The sequence below is a fragment of the Danio rerio genome, chromosome 1, assembly GCF_052040795.2.
Source record: "Danio rerio strain M-AB ecotype USA chromosome 1, GRCz13ab, whole genome shotgun sequence".
NCBI lineage: Eukaryota > Metazoa > Chordata > Actinopteri > Cypriniformes > Danionidae > Danio > Danio rerio.
Genome location: NC_141021.1, coordinates 44,477,579 through 44,499,261, shown reverse-complemented (window position 1 = coordinate 44,499,261; position 21,683 = coordinate 44,477,579). Strand labels below are relative to the sequence as shown.

The 21,683-nt window shown below is 35.5% G+C and overlaps 1 protein-coding gene and 1 long non-coding RNA gene across 4 annotated transcripts in view; one reads left to right on the top strand and one right to left on the bottom strand.

Moving 5' to 3' along the window:
- The window catches only part of LOC141386143 (uncharacterized), a 248,468-nt gene extending 247,416 nt beyond the window's left edge, over nt 1-1,052 (bottom strand). For all 3 annotated transcript variants that reach the window (XR_015476834.1, XR_015476833.1, XR_015476835.1), the window contains exon 1: nt 834-1,052. This is a non-coding gene — a long non-coding RNA (uncharacterized LOC141386143). The remainder of the gene's footprint in view (nt 1-833) is intronic.
- A 753-nt stretch (nt 1,053-1,805) lies between these two features.
- On the top strand, nt 1,806-21,448 carry adra1d (adrenoceptor alpha 1D). Its single transcript, XM_087237484.1, has 2 exons — nt 1,806-3,078; nt 17,792-21,448. Exons 1-2 carry the CDS (start codon nt 2,157-2,159, stop codon nt 18,343-18,345), a joined length of 1,476 nt encoding a protein of 491 aa, XP_087093610.1. The 5' UTR covers nt 1,806-2,156; the 3' UTR covers nt 18,346-21,448.
- The last annotated feature ends 235 nt before the right edge of the window (nt 21,449-21,683 follow it).

The following is a 21,683-nucleotide window of genomic DNA, read 5'->3' as shown; positions in this document are numbered from 1 at the left end:
TTAATGTACTGTTCTAACAGAGTTTCTTTGCCTAATCGCTTCCTCATCAAGGGGCCTGGAGGCTCTTCCATTGGCCCTCAGCTTTTAGTTTGCATCTGGACATACAGGTAACGGCTTGGCAGCTGCACAATGTCAGTAGGAAAAGCATGAAATCAGACTTTAAGAGGTTTATTCTACTCTAAAAGCTGTCAAATATTTTTCTAAATCATGTGGTATTGTGCCGTATATGATTGTGGATGCGACAAAAATGCACAGTGCTTGTTTTGTTTCCGATTTAATTATTAGGTTATCAATTTTAAAACTTTACACTTTGTTGATGGCTCCCGCTTAGCCACTTTTTGGCTTTTCTTCTGGTTTTGATGTTGTCTGTGTTAAATCAGTCAGACAAACAAATGCAGCATTTACCTACAATTGTAAATTGATTGACATTCACTGGACATGCAACTGGAAAAGGAACATTTTGTCTAAGGGGTATACACATATCGCTGTGATTTGTAATAATTAACTTTTTCTTAAATTATATATATATATATATATAGAGAGAGAGAGAGAGAGAGAGAGAGAGAGAGAGAGAGAGAGAGAGAGAGAGAGAAAGAGAGAGAGAGAGAGAGAGAGAGAGAGAGAGTGTATGTATTTGATGTATGTAGTTTATACTAAATATTAATGCCACTTGGTGCATTTGAAAAATTAAAGCATATTTGCGAACAAACCTCTTAGTTTAACCTTCAGTCATCACACTCTTTCTTATAATACTTCATATCCTTACGATAGCCTTTGATAGGGGTTGACAGTTAAGAGTTCACTTGTGCTACAAGCACTTGAGTTTAGCTTACCTGTCCAGAGGAACTCCCCAAGTTCAGGGTCTTGATTGAAACGCAAATGTTCCATCAAATTCCTGTTTAAAATGCACTACACGTGTCCAGTTTTGTTTTACAATGTTGTCTGTCTCTGTATTAACCCTGCACTTCTGAAAAACAACTCTAAATTCTCAAGTTTCCACGTGTTAGCCATCAGGCTATCCCACTTAGCTAAAAACAATTTGGATTCATGCTGCAAAGCCACGCCCACAAGCTCGCGCTATTGGTCGAGTGAATATGATTTGAGCAGACCTGAATATTTACTAAACACTTTGGGTTACAGTTAGTTATTTTTTATTTTTATTGTTTTGTTTTTGTGGCCTAGTTTTATTCATACTGTGCAAACGTGGTTGTTGTTGATTTTCCATTGCCCTTTCCATGAAACCATTCAACCTTCTCTAAAAGTTGTCCTATTTTCAGTTGTTGTATTTTTTTCTTGTAGGTTAATGCTAATTAAGTAAAGATTTTTTATGTTATACAAACGGTATATACAATTAGAGAGCTGTTTGTAATATTATAACTAAAGAGAACATGAAGAAACACTTAATTGACCACTGCCTATCTAACAGTCACAGGTCACTGTCACTAAACTCAATGAAACAGCATTCTTGCAAATGACTTAACTAAGTCTTACATAGATTAGTCTATTATTGTAAGTTTATTCATTAATTTCTATGGCACTTTTATTTATTAAAATTATATTTTTAAAAACTGTTATGCATAAATCACTGATATTACATGATTGTTTACCTTAGAAGACTTGCTAAATAATATGGCATTAGCCCACAGATACTCTAAAATGAAAGCAGTCCCTTATGTATAATTATATCACAGAACCCTCTAGTGGTGGTATGAAGAAGTGCAGGAAGTGTGCGACGCGTCACTAAGTTCTCAGAGCTGGAGGAGGAGACCTGGAGCACTGGGGTCCACGTTGAGCCTCTGTAATGCAGTTTGGAGTGTTTGCTGAGGATGCCACAAGAAGTAGCCTCTCCATGAGACATGCAGTGCACCGCCACTGTGGTTATGTAAAGCTTATTAGATCATTCTACCTCAGAAACAGGTGTAAAAATGCTTTCAGTTATCTTTCAGGTAATGGATACAATTGTAAGTGTGATTAGATGTTCAAGAGACAGCATCTTATAAATAGGCTATATCTTGGATCATTTTGAAGAACCTGAATCTGAAGACACCTTCTCAGAGTGATTATGAAGAAGATGATGATGATGAAACACACAACGAACAGACCAGACAACACCATCGGACCGAAACAGTAAAAGTCGTCTTTATGGAGTTTGAAAAATGACATTTTCTAAACTGCTGAACGAGAGCAAGGATGAATTCCCCTCGGACTTTCTCTCCAACATCAGCAACACCACCTGTGAGGGCATCACCCTCGACTCTCAAGTCATCGGTGTGGGAATCTTTCTGGCCATTTTTATCTCGGTGGCCATCGTTGGGAACATTTTGGTTATTCTCTCGGTGCTGTGCAACAAACATCTGCAAACGGTTACTAACTTCTTCATTGTGAACTTGGCCATAGCGGACCTTCTGCTGAGCATCATCGTGCTGCCGTTCTCCGCGTCTCTGGAGGTGCTGGGATGCTGGGTGTTCGGTCGGGTCTTTTGCAACATCTGGGCAGCGGTGGATGTGCTCTGCTGCACGGCGTCTATTTTAAGTTTGTGCGTTATATCTATAGACAGGTACATCGGGGTAAAACACTGCCTGAAATACCCCACTATCATGACCGAACGGAAAGCGGGTGTCATACTCGTGCTAGTGTGGGTTTCTTCGATGGTCATTTCAATCGGACCGCTTTTGGGATGGAAGGAACCTCCACCTTCAGATGAGAGCATCTGCAGAATCACGGAGGAACCGGGTTATGCTCTGTTCTCCTCCTTATTCTCCTTCTACCTCCCGCTCATGGTGATTTTAGTCATGTACATTAGAGTATACATCGTGGCCCGCAGGACTACAAAAAGTTTGGAAGCGGGCGTGAAACGGGAGAGAGATAAATCAATGGAAGTGGTGCTGAGGATACACTGCAGGAGCATGCCGGAGGACTCGAGCACGAGTTCGAAAACCAAAAATCACCCGTTCAGAAGTTCACTTTCCGTGAGACTCATGAAGTTCTCCAGGGAGAAGAAAGCTGCTAAAACCCTCGCCATTGTCGTGGGGATGTTCATTCTTTGTTGGCTACCGTTTTTCTTCGTTTTGCCTTTAGGTACGTAAAAGTTTGACTGTTCTGTGTTTGTTGTGAAACGAGCATAAATAGCTTTGTTGTAAGTAAATTCAAACTAAATTAAAGTTCATTGCGCTTCCTGCATTCTCAAAACGCAAACACAACAGAAATAACTCTGACAAAGTGATATTTAAAAAGTCAAAAATCATTATAAAATATTATAATAGTTTTAAAAAGTTCATAAAGAGTTCAGATGCAAAAACTCCGTCTGAAATTTCTTCTAAAATGAGCATTTTTCTCAGCCTCCTATATGTTTATGTTCAGTTTATGTGTATGTTCGTGCATATTTCACTTTAGAGGGAACGAAATAATTTATTCAAAGCCTTAAATGTGAATTTATGAACACAGGAGCCTCAGACAATTGTTAATTTTAGTAGAAAGTTTCAGACAGCAAGGTTTTTGCAGCTGAACTCTTCAAATAATGATTAACAACATTATGCGAATTTTGCTGAATAAAAAAAGGCAAACATATTTTTTGATTACCACATGACGTTGAAATTAAATTACAAAGCTGTTGGATTCATGATATTCTAGCAGAGACATTTGATACTGCTAAGAAATGTAGGCTATGCTCCATAAGAGATATCTTATTTATAGGTATGTTTCATATGAGATTTAATTTGTGACAAATTATGTTTGTTGATTATAACTAGGCCTATATCTTTGTCTGTTTTAGAAAACTTTGAATTTAAATTTTGGGGGGGGGAAAGATATTTATTCAAATTTTCTCCTTTTGTCTAAAGTAAATTTGTTTTTTAAATATTCATTGAGAGTACATTTTACTGTAAATGTTAAATAAAAACATCTTATTTATGTGTTAATAAGTAATGAAAACAGCAACATAAACGTGAAATGTCCGAAACAAAGCAGGAGAGCATTCGGATTATCATGAAAATGTTAGGCTGAATGTCATGACTAGGGCTTTTCTCGACAAACAAAGCAGTATCACTTTTCTGTTAGGCTAACATTCTTTGTTTTTATGATGAAATGATATGGTTGTAAAATGATTTAAACTGAATGTGTGCATATATGACATGAATGGAGTTTTGAGCAAGATTTGAGAGCAGCTCCACCTTTTACTCCTAATTGTTTTTGAGTGTAGACTATAATGTGCTCTGTGTACTGTATCACTGTTTTCGAAGAACATTATGCTCCGTGGGGTGCAAATAGCCTATATAATGAGGCATCATAGAGTGTAGGAACAGCTGCAAAATCAGCCAAATACTATTCAGTATGTGATAATAGCCTTTGCATAACAAACACCAGTTCAGATAGTTATACAGTTAAAACTCTAAGACTCTAAAGGATATACAGTATGCATATAATATAATATAATATAATATAATATAATATAATATAATATAATATAATATAATGTAATGTAATGTAATATAATATAATATAATATAATATAATATAAACATTATATGCTCAGTTATGATTTATTATGAATACAGAAAACATTAATAGGGATGATTAAAATGCACATAATAAATAATAAAGAACATTATTTTAAACGTGTACGCTCTTAACAAGAAGTTCTTTATGTGCAACAAGAGCTATTATTTGATAATATATTGAATGTTGCCGTCTTGTTTAAACCTGAAGTGCTGCTGTCGTGCACACACTGGCCTGTATGTTGTCAAAACAAAGCAGAATAATGAAGGCAGAAGTGAAAGGTCTGAGCGAGACTTGTGTGCAATTTTCCTCTTTTCATAAAGGCAACGGCTTGAAGAGTTCATAATGCGTGCACTCATTTCTCCTCGCTTTGTGTAGTCCTAAGGCTTATAGTCATTTCTTTGTAACAGTACATCTTATCTCAAAATATTTCCTCCCTCCTCTATTGGGGTTTCCATGTCCTCAAGCGGCCAAGAACAAGTTGCGGCTCATTTAGTTATATTATGATATTAAGGCAATAATCAAGTCCTAACTGATTATTCTGCATAGAAGATTTGGAGAGTTTCTTAAAAGGGCTTCTATTATGCTTTGTACAATTTCAATTCATTGAAGAAATGTTCTATAGAAGTATATTTTTGTAATTCTATAACTGGAATAGGTCAAGTAAATAATAATAAAAATAAAATTTTAATTCTGAAATTTTCTTTCCAAATCGGGAACAATTTATTTTGATGGTCCATTTTAGTATTATAGACTGTCTGATTATTCTCTGTTTATACTGCTCCTTTAACAGACTTTTATCTGACTATAAGAAACTTTGCAAGTACATGTCAGCTTACCCTAACCCTCTCCCCAACCTAATAGTCAACTTACAATCTAATGAGAATAAGATAACTTAAATTCAACAAAAGGACCATCCATCAATAAACTGTGACCCCCAAATCATTCCCACCCAAGGCATGCTCAAGCTTACTACATTACTAGTGTATTGTCGCAATCTCCTGGAGATGCAGGTTCATTTATCTAATATACTAATACACGTGCGATTTCCTCCTAAATGGCTTACACTGATAGATAGCCATTCACCATGTGTGTTTTATATTTCTTTTGACATAACCTTAAATTTAAACATAACCCTGAGTTTTGACATAACCCTGTGTGTCGGCTTTCACACGTCTCACTCTGTAAATTAGTGATCTAAACTGGCAAGACTTTAAAATGCACACAAATGTTTTGTTTATTGTTGTCATGGTACCCAATGCAAGAGCTGTAAATGTACTGCCCTCTAATGGATGGGAGAGCAATATCTAATTTGCATTTAAAGAGACACACACACAATGCTTCTGCCTAAAAAGAGGCATTTAGAGGCATTTATAACTTAATATACATATTCTGGGGACACCCAAGACTTATAGTTGAAGACAGTTCTTAATTCTATTTCAAACATTTCCAAAGTAATGTTAGTAAATTTTAATAAAGTAATAAAGTAAATTTTTTCTACAGCATTATTTTTCTTATTATTTGTTTTAGCTTGACTGGAATATTATTATTTAATTGTTATTATTAAAAACTGAACTGCTAAGATCAATATTATTAGCCCCCTTGAGACTTTTTTTTTTTGTCTTGGCTACAGAAGAAATCACAGTTGCACTAAAACCCAACAGTCAACTATATCAAAATAAAAATGATTGTAGTTAACTCAAAATTGACAAAGTTAATTCTACTTATTTGAAAAGAGTTTTGAACTCAGTGTTGCAGGTAATGTGTTAATTAAATACCTCATTACTTCAACTTAAATGGAGTATTTTTTTTTACTTAAATGGTTTGTAGCAATCGGTTTCCTGAAACGATTTGAGTTTCCTTAACTTATTGGGTTTTACAGTACTCAATTCGCTTCATTCACTCAAATGGAGTAAGTTCACTGTGCTCATTAGGATTAGTGTTTGATCTTAATTGGTTTGTTTCCTCAAATGGTTTGAGTTACCTTAACTTTTTGGGTTTTACTGTGTTTAATGGGCCTGCCTAATTGACCCAACTTGCGTAGTTAACCTAATAACTTTACACTATAAAAAAGTTGACTCAATTTAAAATTGTAAGGCAACAAACTTCAGGACATTTTTGAGTTTACTCAACTTAAATCAAGTCAAGTGCATAATTGGGTTAAAAGTTGAGTCAACCCAAAAATGTATAGAGTGCAGTTAATTACTTTGTATTGATTTTATTTTACATTCTTTGGTGATACAAAACACAGATGTTTCGGCACAATGCCTTCCTCAGTGTGACACAATCCTCTCACTCAACCCGTTCTTCCCACAGTCAATCACATTACATCATTAGTTAGATGGCTTAATCTCATTTTCAATTCATCCATTCATTTTCTTTTCGGCTTAGTCCCTTTATTAATCTGGGGTCGCCACAACGGAATGAACCGCCAACTTATCCAGCATATGTTTTACACAGCGGATGCCCTTCCAGCTGCAATTACTGGGCAGCATACACACTCATTCACACTCATACACTATGGCCAATTTAGCCTACCCAATTTACCTATAGGGCATGTTTTTGGACTTGTGGTGGAAACCAGAGCACCCAGAGGAAACCCCACGAACACGGAGAGAACATGTAAACTCCACACAGAATCGCCAACTGACCCAGTCGAGGCTCGAACCAGCGACCTTCTTGCTGTAAGGTGAACGTGCTACCCACTGCGCCACCGTGCAGCAATTTTCATTTCAACATACTCAACAAATAATTACCTTCACCTTTAAAAACAATATTTCACAGGAAAATAACCAACGCAATCTCACGGCAATTCGTAACTTTTTGATTTAGTGGCTTAATTCGTATGAATTCGTACAATCTAATCCGTACAATTTTGTACAATTTGCTTATCACCCAATGACGGTTGGGGTTAGAGGTGAGGTTGGGTGCCAGGCCTCCTTTTTAAAATTGTACATTTTCGTACGACTGAACTCTTATGTACTGAACTCATCATATGACTGAACAATAATTATCAACATTCACTTATTCATGTCTACATCAATGCAATGAAACTCCGACAGTCCAAACATTAAAATACATTTTCATCACATTAAAATCCATGATTCACAATATTATAGCTAAACAACAAACCACTAAAGAAACACAGAAAGGTCCAACTCCTCATTTATTCCTCTTGATGTAGGTGATTTAATTTTATGAAGCCAGAATGCTTCTCTATTATTCAGATTACCTCCTCTATGTGACAAAGTAGTTATTTAATGAGTGCAAATCATAGCCTTCTGAAAAATAGTATTGACAAGATAAACGCACCAAAGAAAGTTTAAAATCCGCGAGCGCGCAGTGCAGACTTTGTTACTATACAGTGTAGTTAAGCCTCTAAGTCACACTTTAAGCTGAATACTAGTCCTGCAAAACTACTAGCAAAATATTATGGACAGTCATCAAGCAAAATACAATAGTTGATAGAGAAATTACAAAAGAAATGAGTTATTAGCATAATTGAACCCCTTTAATATGAAGATTAATTCTTGCTCTGTCACAGACCACCCATGGGAGACTTAAGTGGAGACATTAAATTGAGTGTTCCAGACACACAGCCGTAACCCCAAATTAAGTCACAATAGCTGAAAAGTGTGCAATAAAAGGATAACACAGCCTCTTATGATAGGATTGAAAGGATTTTTTGGTGCATCTGACATTATTGTCTGGAGTTTAGGTATCTAAACAACCAACCGAACAATGATAATTATCATTTAGAGTATTGTTAGAAAAAATTAACAAGTATTTTAAAATATGCATGTCTGGCATACATCCTCCACAATGTACTGGTTTTCCCTCAAAGCCACCAGCCCATCCATCTCCAGGGTATTCAAAAGTGCGGTTTTCGACAGTCCCTGCTGGTATTCCACTCACAGTCACTGTGGGGAAAAATAGGGCAGCGGTGGTCGATAACATCTCTTGGCAAGATTTACATGTGGTACAGATGAAATTCTGGGATCAACTCTTCTTTTTCTTGCTCCCGGAGGTTAGAGTCGATGGTTTGGGAAAAGGTTTCGTTCAGCCAGGGAAAATGAGTTTCACTCAGGTCCCTGACCCCGTTCTTCCCAACGCTCCACTGACTTAATCACGGCTATTAACGAGTTGAGTTAAAGAGGGTTTTTAGTTTTCCAAAACCTCAGCAGCAGCAGCCACCAGGACAGAGGAGGATATGACATGGCTCACATCCACACGTACACTGCGCAAGAGTTATAATGACACAAATGAGGGATTGAATGACATTAGAGCTTGCTTCAGTTTGAAGGCATTTGGAGCTCTTCTGAAATATTAGTATGATTTTTTTGATGTTACGTATTTATATTCCCAAATAAACATTTAAATTTTTGATTATTTGACTATAATTTATTTATTTGCACAGCTTTTTTTTCCATGCGTAATTCTGATTGGTCAGTCATCTACCTTACTCACTAATATCCTGCTGTATCCACCATACTACTTTAAAATACTGTGCTACATTTAAAACTATTGGTTGCACTTCTGGGCCCATATTTATGAAATATCTAAAAGCTAAAAAGCAGCTCCTAACTTGCAGCTTTAGGAGGAAATCTTTTAAATATTGTCAGATTGTCAGTCTCAGTTCTAACTTAGAGTATGAGTATTTAACAAAGAGTTTTAAAACTAATATTTGACCTTAGGAATAGTGAAGAGGGTTCCTAAAATCACTGAGAGCAAACAACAAGCTATCATGGCTGTTACTGGTAATCTGCCTTAAATATATATATATCTGCTCATCCACTAACAGTAACTGAAACCAGTGCTATTTTCATGTCACTGCAGACTTGATATGTCTAGTTTCATAAAAGCATAACTGCCTCCATCTTGTGTCTCATTTGTAGTTGTGGTGAAAATGGTTTTTAGAGCACCTCAGTATTAATATTACAGAGACACTGTCGCAGTGTTGATCTTGTTGTATATATATATATATATATATATATATATATATATATATATATATATATATATATATATTAAACAAATATGTACTATTTAAAAATATATTTGCTTAATTATATGAATTTTACCAACATAATATTGCACTCCACAATGTTTCTATGAATAACTATCTGACAGAAACATCATTCAATCACTGTGTGCACAGTTAGTAATCCTGCTAATGTCATACATAACAATGAGTTCAAATTTGCCCCTACTATACACTTAATACGTTTATTCCTTGGTAAAACAATTGTCTCAGCAGCTTTATGAATACCAAATCGTTTACTACTATTTAGGAGAACTCTTAATTTATAAGGTAAAATGCTTTGTGAATACATGCCCTGGTTTGGGAAACTTATTACTTTACTATTAAACTTATTGGGAAACAAATTACTTTTAAATAAAAATGTATAAGGATAGCAAACAACCAACTGCCTTTCAAAATTCAATGGATGATTTGTGAACTGGATAACATCACCTCATTAGTTATGTTTCCATCCACCTATTTTTGACTGATGACTGATGGAAACGCCAAGATGCGCATCAATTTTGAAAATGCACATAAAAAAACATATGCACATAACTGAGTAGGATAAAATTTTTCTCACTCACCAAGCATCATGTGGTGTAGGAAAAAGGTGGATATCAGTCAGCTCATCCACTGAAACCAGCACTATTTTCATGTCACTGCAGACTCGATCTGTCTAGTTTCATGAAAGCATAACTGCCTCCATCTTGTGTCTTATTTATAGTTGTGGTGAAAATGGCCTTTAGAGCACTTCAGTATCAATTTTACAGAGACACTGTCGCAGTGTTGATCTTGTTGCTACACTGATTGTTTTCTACAATTGCAGATAGCTGTTTTTGTTCTTGGAAGTAAAGATACAGGCTAGATTGAGTAGTAATTGTAGCTCAAGTTCACATAGTTTTGGGATACGGTTATATAATTGTTCTTCAGTATTTAAAATGTATTGTCCACCCTCTAAATGACAGTCATATTTTTGGCAACAACACTATTATGGATGTAATGGATCAGGGTAATGTTCTCCTTATGGCACATTTTTGTGTATGTGCTGGGCAGTGAAGGACTTGTTTCTGATTACAAACAGAACTAAGGGTTACTGCTAATGACAAAATACTTTCATAAAGTGACATAGGTACATACTCTGTGATTAATTCCCTGAAACTATACTCATATACAGCTGAAACAAGAAGTTCATACGCTCTAAAAAAGGAACATAACCCTTTTTTTTTAAAGGTCTGGTGTTAAATCTTATTAAACGTTTACTATTTTAGGTCCATTAGTACTACCTAAATCATTCACAATGGCTAAATGCCAGAATTATGAGAGTTTTTGTTAGATAATCTTTTATTAATTTCTAGACAGTCAAGCGTTTACATACACTTACTTGGTATTTTTTAGCTTTGCTTTTAAACTCTATAACTTTGGTCAAATGTTTTGGGTATGCTTCCACAAGCTTCTCACAATAGTTTGAAGGAATTTTGGCCCATTCCTCCTGACAGAATTAGTGTAACTGTGTCAGATTTGTAGGCTGTCTTGCTCGCACAAGCTTTTTCAACTCTGCCCACAAATTTTCTGTAGGATTGAGGTCAGGGCTTTGTGATGGCCACTCGAAAACATTCACTCTGATGTCCCTAAAACACATTTTAACTAATTTGGCAGTATTGGGTCAATGTCTGTTTGGAAGACCCATTTGTGGCTAAGATTTAATTTCCTGGCTGATGTCTTGAGATGTTGCTTCAGTATTTCTACATATTGTTCTTTCTTCATGATGCCATCTATGCTGTGAATTGGACAAGTCCCTCCTGCAGCAAAACAGCCCTACAACATGATGCTGCCGCCCCCATACTTCACAGTTGGGATGGTGTTCCTAGGCTTGTAAGCTTTCCCCTATTGTCCTCCAAATGTAACACTGGTCATTATGACCAAACAATTCAATCTTAGTTTCATCAGACCACAGTACATGTCTCCAAAAATGATTATTTTTCCCAGTGTAATTTAGCAAATTGTAATCTGGCTTATGTGTTGATTCTGACTTGTTGATTTTCCCATGTTGTCACATAAGGAAGCAGTGTAAATTAGGTTTTCCTTAAATACTATTCTACAGTTGTGCCTCCAATTAACTCAAACGTTGTCAATTAGCCAATCAGAAACTTTCAAAACCTTAACACCATCATCTGAGCTTTTTCAGAGGCATGATAATCTTAGGGTGCTTTCACACCTGCCTTATTTAGTTCGATTGAATCGCACTAGAGTTCGTTTCCCCTTTTGGTAGGGTTCGTTTGAGCTGGTGAGAATGCAGCAATCGTACTCGAGTGCGCATCAAAAGTGGACCAAGCAATAAGCATACCGAGACCTGCTTGAAGAGGTGGTCCTTGTACGCTTTCAAACCAACCCTGGAGCGGTTAGTTTGTGGTGAGAATATGATCCGTACTAAAACAGGTCCAACCGCAAAAAGTACTGCGCGTTTTGGACTAATTCAGCTGCCAAAGGCTGATGCGCTGTGCATTATGGGATATGGAGGAAAAATATTTGTTGACAGTGCTTTACCAACAAAGAGAGAGGGAAAAACATTACCTGATGGATCGTTGGTAATATTTCCGCAAGATGACCATGTCGCAGTTTAGTTAAATTAATTCACGTCTCCTCCTGAAGTGACGAGCGATGCGTTAAAACCCTGTTTTCCAGCCGCGGCCGCGCTTCATTTTCGTAATGTATAGTTTATCTAAAGCAGGGATACAATCAGTCAGCGCAGTCGCCCCTCCAGAGTAAAAGATTTTGTTTACCTGCGGGAGTTCACTGGCATTTTCCCGCACGTGAATTCTGACCAATCAATAAGCAGTTTAGGAAATATGTTTAACAACATCTGGCCAATGAGAGATGTGGATTTTGTCAGATGACTGCATTTTAGTTTGTTTAAACTGATTCGGACCAAAGCCAGCAGTGTGGTGTGAAAACGACCCAAAGACGGCAGAAGATGCAACAATGTATCATTTATTGTGTTTGGTCCGGACCAAATGAAGCGAACTACAGATGTGAAGGCACCCTTATTGTATGTAAACTTGAATTTCAAAAAAAGTTATAACAATTTTTAAAAATGTATCTCTCCCTTTATTCTGCTACTAAGCCTAACAGAAACAAATTTGATAACCCTAAATTGCCTAAAAGAGAAAAAGTTTAGTCACATTAACATCTGACTTTTTTTAAAATGCTTATGTGCCTTTTTATACACTGAATGTAAATTTCGGCTTTCAACTGTATAACTCATGTTGTGCCTGTATTGTCAGGAGATTACACTCACTTGACAGTATTATATTCTGTAACCCTTCTCCAATTAATTTTCTTACTAGAACTGTGCTGGTCATTATAGAAATGATCTGCTGTGTCTTTAATTTACACATTGTCAGATAAATCATTCCACTCTGATCGGTGGTTTTACTGTACTGCATATGGGACTACAGCAAATGTTCCCTGTACAGCAAATCAGGCTCAAAGTATTTTGCTCAGCTTTCATTTCTCCACCCATTTAGTACAATTTCTCAGATGTTCTGTTAAAATCAGAAAGAAAATAGTCAAAAAAATCCGTCTCCACTGCAGTGGAAACACAGAATGGCTCCAGATTGCACCAGATTAGGGCTTCTACACTGTAAATGAAGCTCTGGCTAAAAAGGAAGTTTTCTCTCAGTAGTTACCAAACATCCTGCCTGGTGTGTCTCATAATCACAATAATTACCAAAAAGCTGGCCAGGGACCGGCTTTCATCTCAAAGTCACAGTTGCAACCAATTGACGACCTCTACCTAAGAGGGAGAGCTGCGTATCTCTTTGTTGATCAAACTCTGTTTCGACAAGACCGCACTACTCAGCCCGTCCTTGCAATGTATTCCCTCTGGTGCTATTTTTAATATCCTTCTACTGACAGGGAGGGACTCTGACCTCTCGTGACACTGAAATGCATGCTATGGGTGATGACAACTGTTTTATGTGTGAGATAATGCAGCGCCAGCCTCCTCTCGCTCCCTGTGGGCAAAGAGCAAGGGATAGAGGAGATACTGCTAACACATGTGGTGTCTGTCGAAGGCAGATGAAATGTGCAGGTAGTGTTGTGTAAGTGTGGGACGAGAAAGCACATCATAAACAGATTCTATCTGAGATCCATCCAGCTCAAATCTCACGCAGGCCCACTGCAGCTGAAGGAATGGCATTAGGGTACTGTATGTTTATGTGACACAATTTTTTACTTATAAACTGAAAACCGGATCGGGTGATTCGAAATACCCACTTCCCATTGACAAAGGTCCAGAATTTGTCCTATACATGAGCTCATTTTCGTTAACACTTTATAATAACTACACACTATGAATCGTTTATTAAGCATTAGCATTTAGTGAACTCATTATTTGTTAAGCATTACCTGTACATTAATAAACGTTAGTAAGTAGTTTATAACTGCAGCTACAAATGCTGTATTCTTGACTTATAACCACATTTATTATGTGCTTAATAGTTATACTTTCATACTTTCATTTCGTAATGAATTATACTTTCATACTTTCATTTCGTAATGAATTATTTTTATTACTAAATTAATTACTGCAATATTTACAAACCATTTGTATTTAAGAGTAGTTGGTGGTTTTTAAGATAATTTAGAATGAGGGAACTCTATTGAAATCAACGTTTATATATCTCACTATTCAGACATACAGTAATGGTTACTATCTATGTTAATAAATGCTTTTATTAACTAATAAAATAAATACAATAATAAATACAAAAAAATACAAAATATTAATAAGTACAATTCTGTGACCTAATCTAAAGTGAGGAATATTTATGCTTTATAAATCCCTTATAAATGACAATTAAAGGCTCAGTATCAAATTAACAGTAATCTTTGCAATCTGATCTAAAAAGTAAAATTACTGTGAAGTTTAAGCATTGCTGAATAACAGGAGTGTCAAAATACGACATAAAATTGGGAAAAATAACAACAATATAATAATTTAACAATATAATAAAATGCAATGTTTAAACTGTACAGTAATTTTATTTTAGATAAGATTGCAAAGATTTATTTTTATTTGATACATTTTCACTTGTGTATTTTCGAATGAATAGGAATGAATAATGTCATTTATGTTCTTTTTTTCTGATTAGAATTTAACTGAGCCTTTAATTGTCATTTAAAGGGGATTTATATAGTATGAATAGTCCTCACTTTAGATTAGGAAGTTGAGTTAATAAAGCATTCATTAGGATAAAAATTAACTATTAGTATATGCCTGAATAATAAGAATTATAAATGTTAATTTCAATCGTTTATTACTCATTTACTTACTTCTTCTGAATGATTTTAAAAACAACCAACTATAATTAAATAACTGGTTTTTAAATGATGCAATACTTAATTTAGTAATAAAAAATAAATAATTTAAGTATGAAAGTACAATTATTAAGCACATTATAAATGTGGTTGTAAGTTAAGAATAGAGCATTAATAGCTGCAGTTATAAACTGCTTACTAACGCTTATTAATGTACAGTTTAAGCTTAACAGATAATGAATTCACTATTTGCTAATGCTTAATAAATAATTCATAGTGTGTAGTTACTATAAAGTGTTACCCTCATTTGTCCTATTTTGACTGCTATGCCATCATAAATTGTGAAAATAACCCATTGAAGATGGGTTGGCTGTCACTTTGGTGTGACTTCAGATAATCAATTTTAGTCAATGCAAACAATTATTTTTTATTATTTTTGAGTTTAACATCTGCTGTGCAAGAAAACATACGTAAGTAAAGTCCTCTTTCACCACTGAACTACTGTTTTGTTAAATAGAGAAAACATTTACAAGTTCACGAGTCACTTTTATTCTAAATTTTGGGTAAAAAAAATGACAAAAACATCCCATATTACAGTTCATTTTAATACTAATTAAGCTATTGTTGTTATCTATGAATTTTCAAATGTACTTTTTTACAAGAGAGGCTAGAAAAATTATTATTTATTTATTTTTATTATTATTCAAATGACTTAATTCTGGCTGAGGAAAGTTGTACTGGCTAGTTTGTTTTTGTGTATTAAACAACAATAGGCTACAGTTTTTCATTTTAAAAATTAACACATTCCAGTTTTTTTGTAATGATTTATAATGTAATAAACATGTATTTTTTAGTATTTCTTTATTATTATATATATATTTCTTTAATATTATACTATTTTTAACTATTTAAGATATATTTTAGTCCATAAAGTTCAAGGTCACTCTCCAACAAGCCAATCCAGCAAAAAAAAATTTAAAAGTTAAAATAAAAATTGTTTAAAAAAATAGCTAACATGCATAACATGCAGTACTTAAAACTGAATAACTGCAAAAAGTCAAAAGAAAAAAAGAGAACCACCCCTTTTACCAAGCTGGCTACAGGCCTGAAAAGAGATCTTGAGAAGATGAAACTGCGTGAATGGATCAGGATATCGGGAGACAGAAGCAAAGTGATCTCAAGTCAGTCAGAAAAAAAAATGACAGCAAAGGTAACTGTCGGCTCTTCTAGAATATATTAATATATTATATATATTATATTTAATTATTTGTTTTTTACTTAAATACTGAACATAATACTGAAGTGAACTGAATAGTGATTGTTTATACGGTTTATGTTTGTAGCTGCATGTTTCTATCATCCATGACTGACCTATAACATTATATCCCACAAAATAATTAAAGACGACTGTGATTCTCTTTATTGCGCTATCACAATTTAATGATGCAGGAAAACTGAAACTGTGTGGAGGACATCAGTCACGGTAAATTTTATTTCCTAGTTTTGTTCCGGGAATTATTAATTTACAAACTAAGCACTGTGCATAAGTAGCAGACAATCAAAACAACAAGTAAGGGATAATAAGTACATCCTGGAGGTTGTTATTGCAGAATAAGGCTGATCGGTTGTGTAGGACTAAAGCTTTTGTCTGTGATAACAGCCACCTGGATGTGCTTAATTCCACTTGTTACATGGCATTTTGACACAAAACATTGTTCTGAGCTGTAACAGTTCATCCTTAAAAAAAGGCAAAGCTGACAGAAACAAAAAATGGCTGAAAGGAGCATACACTAACCTACATAATATTCAGTCACAGGATGGGGGCAAAAAGTCAAAACAACATGTCAGATAAGCATATGGATATGCTTTGGGGAGGTATTCACTGACAGTCAAGATAATCAAAGTACCCAGATGAGCTGTTTCAGTGGTTGTAATCTGGGAATAACATACCTTGGAATGTAACAACAGACCAATGAGAATTAAGTATTCCAGTGGGCTCTGTAATAACAACAAATAGCCACTGAAGAAAAAACAAACAGTAAAACTAACAAACAAAAACAAGCTCAGTAAGGAATGTCCCATTTTTCCCTCAACAATGCATTCCGGATGATTTTGGCTCTCCAAAGAACCTTTCAGTAGAACAAAGTGTCTGTTGCATAATAGAAAAGTTCTAAGACTCATTAAAGTTCTTCATGGAACCATCAATGCCAGTAAGAACATATTTTTTAAGAGTGAGGGTCATTTTGGGGTGAATTAGTGCACATTATTCCAAAGTAAACAATTACTCTTTATAATCTTTTATCAAAATGCAACAACTCGCTCCACCGCCGAAATGACTTTGTATTTCCATTCAAAATCACACTGGATAACATTAACCACCAGCCAAATAACCATTTATGCGCTGCTCTCGGTCCACCTACTTCTCACATTCCAATCAATTCCCAATGGACAAAATCAAATCTTTTCTTTAAACATCCTTCACTCACAAACGCGTCAAACTGCAGTAAAATGGCCTGCAAACGGCACTTCATGTTGATTATAATGACTAATGGGCTTGTGTGGCCAGTCTATCAAAGGTAATAGTGTTTGTTTGGTTTGGAGGAGAATTAAGGAATGACACATTGGCAGTGCTCCCACACTGCGTCTACAGAGAGAGAGAAAAGACGGCAAGAAGACATGCCACATACTATTTAAAATGCATTAGACTTTTCCAGTGAGCTGAAGGGGGAAAAAAAATTATGTGCGAAGTCTATAATCTGTCTGCTGGGTATAATTAGGCACACATGGTTCAATACGGTCAACTTGCCGATCTGAACTTTTCAGCACGTGGGAGGAGAATAGTAGCTCCAGGCTAAGTTTACTTGAGCCGCAGTGTTATTTCCCATGTAAATAATCTCTCTGGCCGACAACTAAATGTTTCTCCACCTCTCTGTCTCTCTTTCTTCGCTTCCTCAGGGTCATTCTTCCCAGCTCTGAAGCCCTCTGATATGGTGTTCAAAGTAATCTTCTGGCTGGGATACTTCAACAGTTGCATTAACCCTATAATTTACCCTTGCTCCAGCAAGGAATTCCAGCGGGCCTTCACGCGTCTGCTGCGCTGTCAGTGCCAGCGACGCCGTCGCATCCTGCGCCGCTTCTACGACCAGCGCTGGAGAACCGCCATGAGGGGAGCCCAGCGGGACCCTCACAGGGACTTCTGCCCTGCGTTTCCCTTTCACGAGCAGTGCAGTAACTCGATATATTCCTGCCAGAGCAAGCGCAGGCCTCTTAGTCTGAAGAGCTGGAGGTTTTTCCCCCCTTTACAGAAGTCCTCCTTTCAGCTGAAGGAGAAAATGAACAACCTTTCCAATAAGATCAAGAACGGGACGGGCAAGAGCGCCACATCTGCTCTGGCCAGGACAGAGATTGACACGGTTTCAATGGGAATCTATAATGAGTGCGGCGATCAGAGCGGTTACCAGATCTACGACCTCACAGACTGCTATGGCCTGAAAGAAACGGACATCTAAACTGAGGGATCTGACCCACTGCCAGCTCTATAGGAACTGTGTTGTTTTATATATATGTATATATACATTACCAGTCAAAAGTTGGAAATCAGTAAGATTTTATTTATGTTTTTTCAATTCTGCTCACTGAAACTGCATTTATTTAATCCAAAATAACAATAAGAATTGTTAATTTGTGAAATATTATTACATTTTAAATAGTTTTAAATGAATGTAGTTTCAAATTGAATTCATAATTGTAATTCAAAGCTGAATTATCATTACCCCCGTCTTCTTCAATGTCACATGATCCTTAAGAAAACATTGTAATATGAGGTAGGGCTGAGCCCATAAATGATATTATATCAAATAGCAATAAAATTTATGTCAATAACATGATAAGCTTTGACCTTTTTAACTCTATATTGATCTAAGAGCCATTCACACAGCAGAAATGTGCAACAATGCGAATTTAGAAGTGTGTTGATATTAGAGAGGCTCCGAATTTTTGACCGCCAAAATGATTGGTCACCAAAAATAGATTATGCTATTTAATGAACCCTCTAATTTGTGGCTTTAGTCGTTGTTGGGATACTCTTATAAATCTGGAAGCATTAACAACTGATATCGAAATATACTGTATATCGTTATTGTTCAATATGGAAAATGTTTAGTTGTATACTTTATTGTCCCTCAAGGGGAAATTTTCTGTAGACTCACACAGCACTATAGCAGGTTCTGACACAATAACAATTTAAAAAATAAGCCAACATGCAAAAAATCACATACACTATCGTTCAGTGTTCAATAGTCTGATTGACACTGGAATAAAAGAGTTCTTAAGCCTGTTCCGTTTCCAGCGGAAAGTTCTGTATCTTCTTCCAGAAGGTAAAAGATCGTAAAATGGGAAGAGTACATGCGATGGGTTACTTAAAATTATTTTCGCTTCATTCTGAGTGCATTGCTCGTAGAGTGTTTGTATACTAGTAAAAGTTTCAGATCCTATTAGTTTCATAGCAGTTCTGATAATATAAAAAATGTTTGATTTCAGATTTACAGAAAGATTGCCATACCATGTAGACTATACCTGATAACACTTTCAAATACAGCTTGATAAAATAAGTACAAGATTGTCTTATTAACACCATAAAACCATAACCTTCATAAAAAATACAGTCTTTGGTGAAGCTTTTCACAGATCCAGTTTACGTGAGTGTCCCATGTTAGAGACCTTTCTATGTGAAAAGATGTAATCAAGGTTGCATTTTTGCCATATTGCCCAGCCCTAATATGAGGATTAGCTGTTCTAATATGATTAATCATCATTTGTACAAAATCACTAATAATGATCAGTGCTAAGTTTTTTAAGTACTGCTCCATAGTATCGTCTGAACCGATACTTCTTACTTTTAGGAGTAGTACAAAGTAACAGCCTTTTTTCCCCCCAAAATTTTAAAATCATACTTAACTGCGACAAGGGTGTAGAATTGGCATGGACGGAGGGGACATGTCTCACCGATATCCACCAATTACTGAAATGTACCAATACTTTAATCAACTTCAAAATAAAGTAATCCTCGTCAACTCTTACATGTGCACCAAGTCAAGTTTGCTGCTAGTTCACCGTAATACTATTAACCAAGGCAGTGCAATTAATAAAAAATCTGTTTGATTCTGTCCTTCATGATTATGAAAAACAATAATCCGGATAAAACAGTTAAATTGTGTCACACACCTCTCTAAATTTCTCTACATTCATACCTCCTCAAAGCCAGACTGCAGTAAAATCATGCAAGTTGACTTTTGCAGCATGGGACGGGATTGTTATTTGTATTATTACGTGTTTATTTTATATTATTAAGTACTTTAATCATGTTTTTAAAAGCACAAAACAGAATTTGTGCTGTTCAATGCTCTAGGAGTGCATGTCCCCACCAACGTCAAGAGCAAATCTACGCCCCTGTTGTATATGAGATTACACAAATTTGTATTAATTAGCTACTAAATCAAAAAGTTACGAATTGTCGTGAAATAGCATTGTTTAGCAAGGATTATGTGACTGAAGACTAATCATGCTGACGTCAGCTTTAAACCACAAGAATTAATAAAATTTTAAACTACATTTGCTAAAATAACAGTTATTTAATATTTACAATATGAATTCACAAATGTAATGAATTTTAAAAATGGCAAAATGGCAATGGTTTTTACTACATTTTTTATTACATAAAAGCAGAACCAAGCTTGTTTTAAAACATAAAAAAATCTTACCGATTCTAAAGTTTGACTGGCAGTCTATATATATTTGCCCTCAATGATCTGTATTCATGTTATGTCTTTAAATGACTTTTAGAAGCAAATCTGATGGGGAAAATGAAAGGACATTACGTTAAAGGAGATTAATGTGTTTTCACATGGATAATTTAAAATATATCACTTTGAAAAGTGGAAAAAGTACACTGAATGGAAATATTAAGAAGAGAAAAATACCTATCTGCACTGGACCAGACTGAAAAGGCTCATCGCTGCTGGGTTTCTGTGTACTGTCTTGTCCATGTGGCCTTTGAGAAATTGTCTGTCAGATTTTTCAAACTCTCTGATGACCAGCAACGGTTCAAACTGTAATTACAAAGAGAGATTGTTACAATTACTTTGGCCTGTCGTTCATTAGGTGTGAGTTGGTGAACGTATTTAATTGTGATGTATTCAGGAGACTGTTGAATCCATGATACTGATTTTTTTCTTGACACAATGATTCACTGTGATTCGCAGTTGACTGTGCAGTTCACTTCTAAACGATTCAGAATTGATTCAGAGGTACATACCTTCAAATGTGAGGCACAGTTTGTAATTTAAACAGATTTTTGTGCAGATGTTTTCAGTATTTCTGAGTGTAGTTGAACCCTTTGTGATATTCATGCTATTCTTAGTTTAACCATGAGATTCCAGAGTCATGCCTAAAAGGACCAAGAGTTTAAAAAAACAAAAAACAAACAAAAAAATTCTGAATTAATGGACTACAACTCAGTTTTTGTGTTGTTGAGAAAAGCTTTGGGTTTATTTGTATTGCTGATGTGACCATGTCTTTCAGTGACAAACATTAAACATAATAAATCAGAAATGAGCATGGAGTAATGTATTTGATGAGTCTTTCAAATCATGAATCGACTGTCTTCAACAGAAGCATAAAGAAATTCTCATATATTGAGAATTTAGACAAATTAGACCTCTTTAATGTATTCCTATACAAAGCACCGAGATTAAATCAAACTCAAATTGAGAAGCTTGTCAGATTTTTCTCCAGATAAAAAATATGGATGAGAAATATTTAAGATTCTGCATTATCTCCAGGTCAGCAC

What these genes read in the sequence shown, in the direction of transcription:
- adra1d (XM_087237484.1), top strand. Translation starts at nt 2,157, where the DNA reads ATGACATTTTCTAAACTGCTGAACGAGAGCAAGGATGAATTCCCCTCG. An exon ending in TTTCTTCGTTTTGCCTTTAG is followed by an intron (nt 3,079 to 17,791) that starts GTACGTAAAAGT and finishes TCGCTTCCTCAG; the next exon opens with GGTCATTCTTCCCAGCTCTG.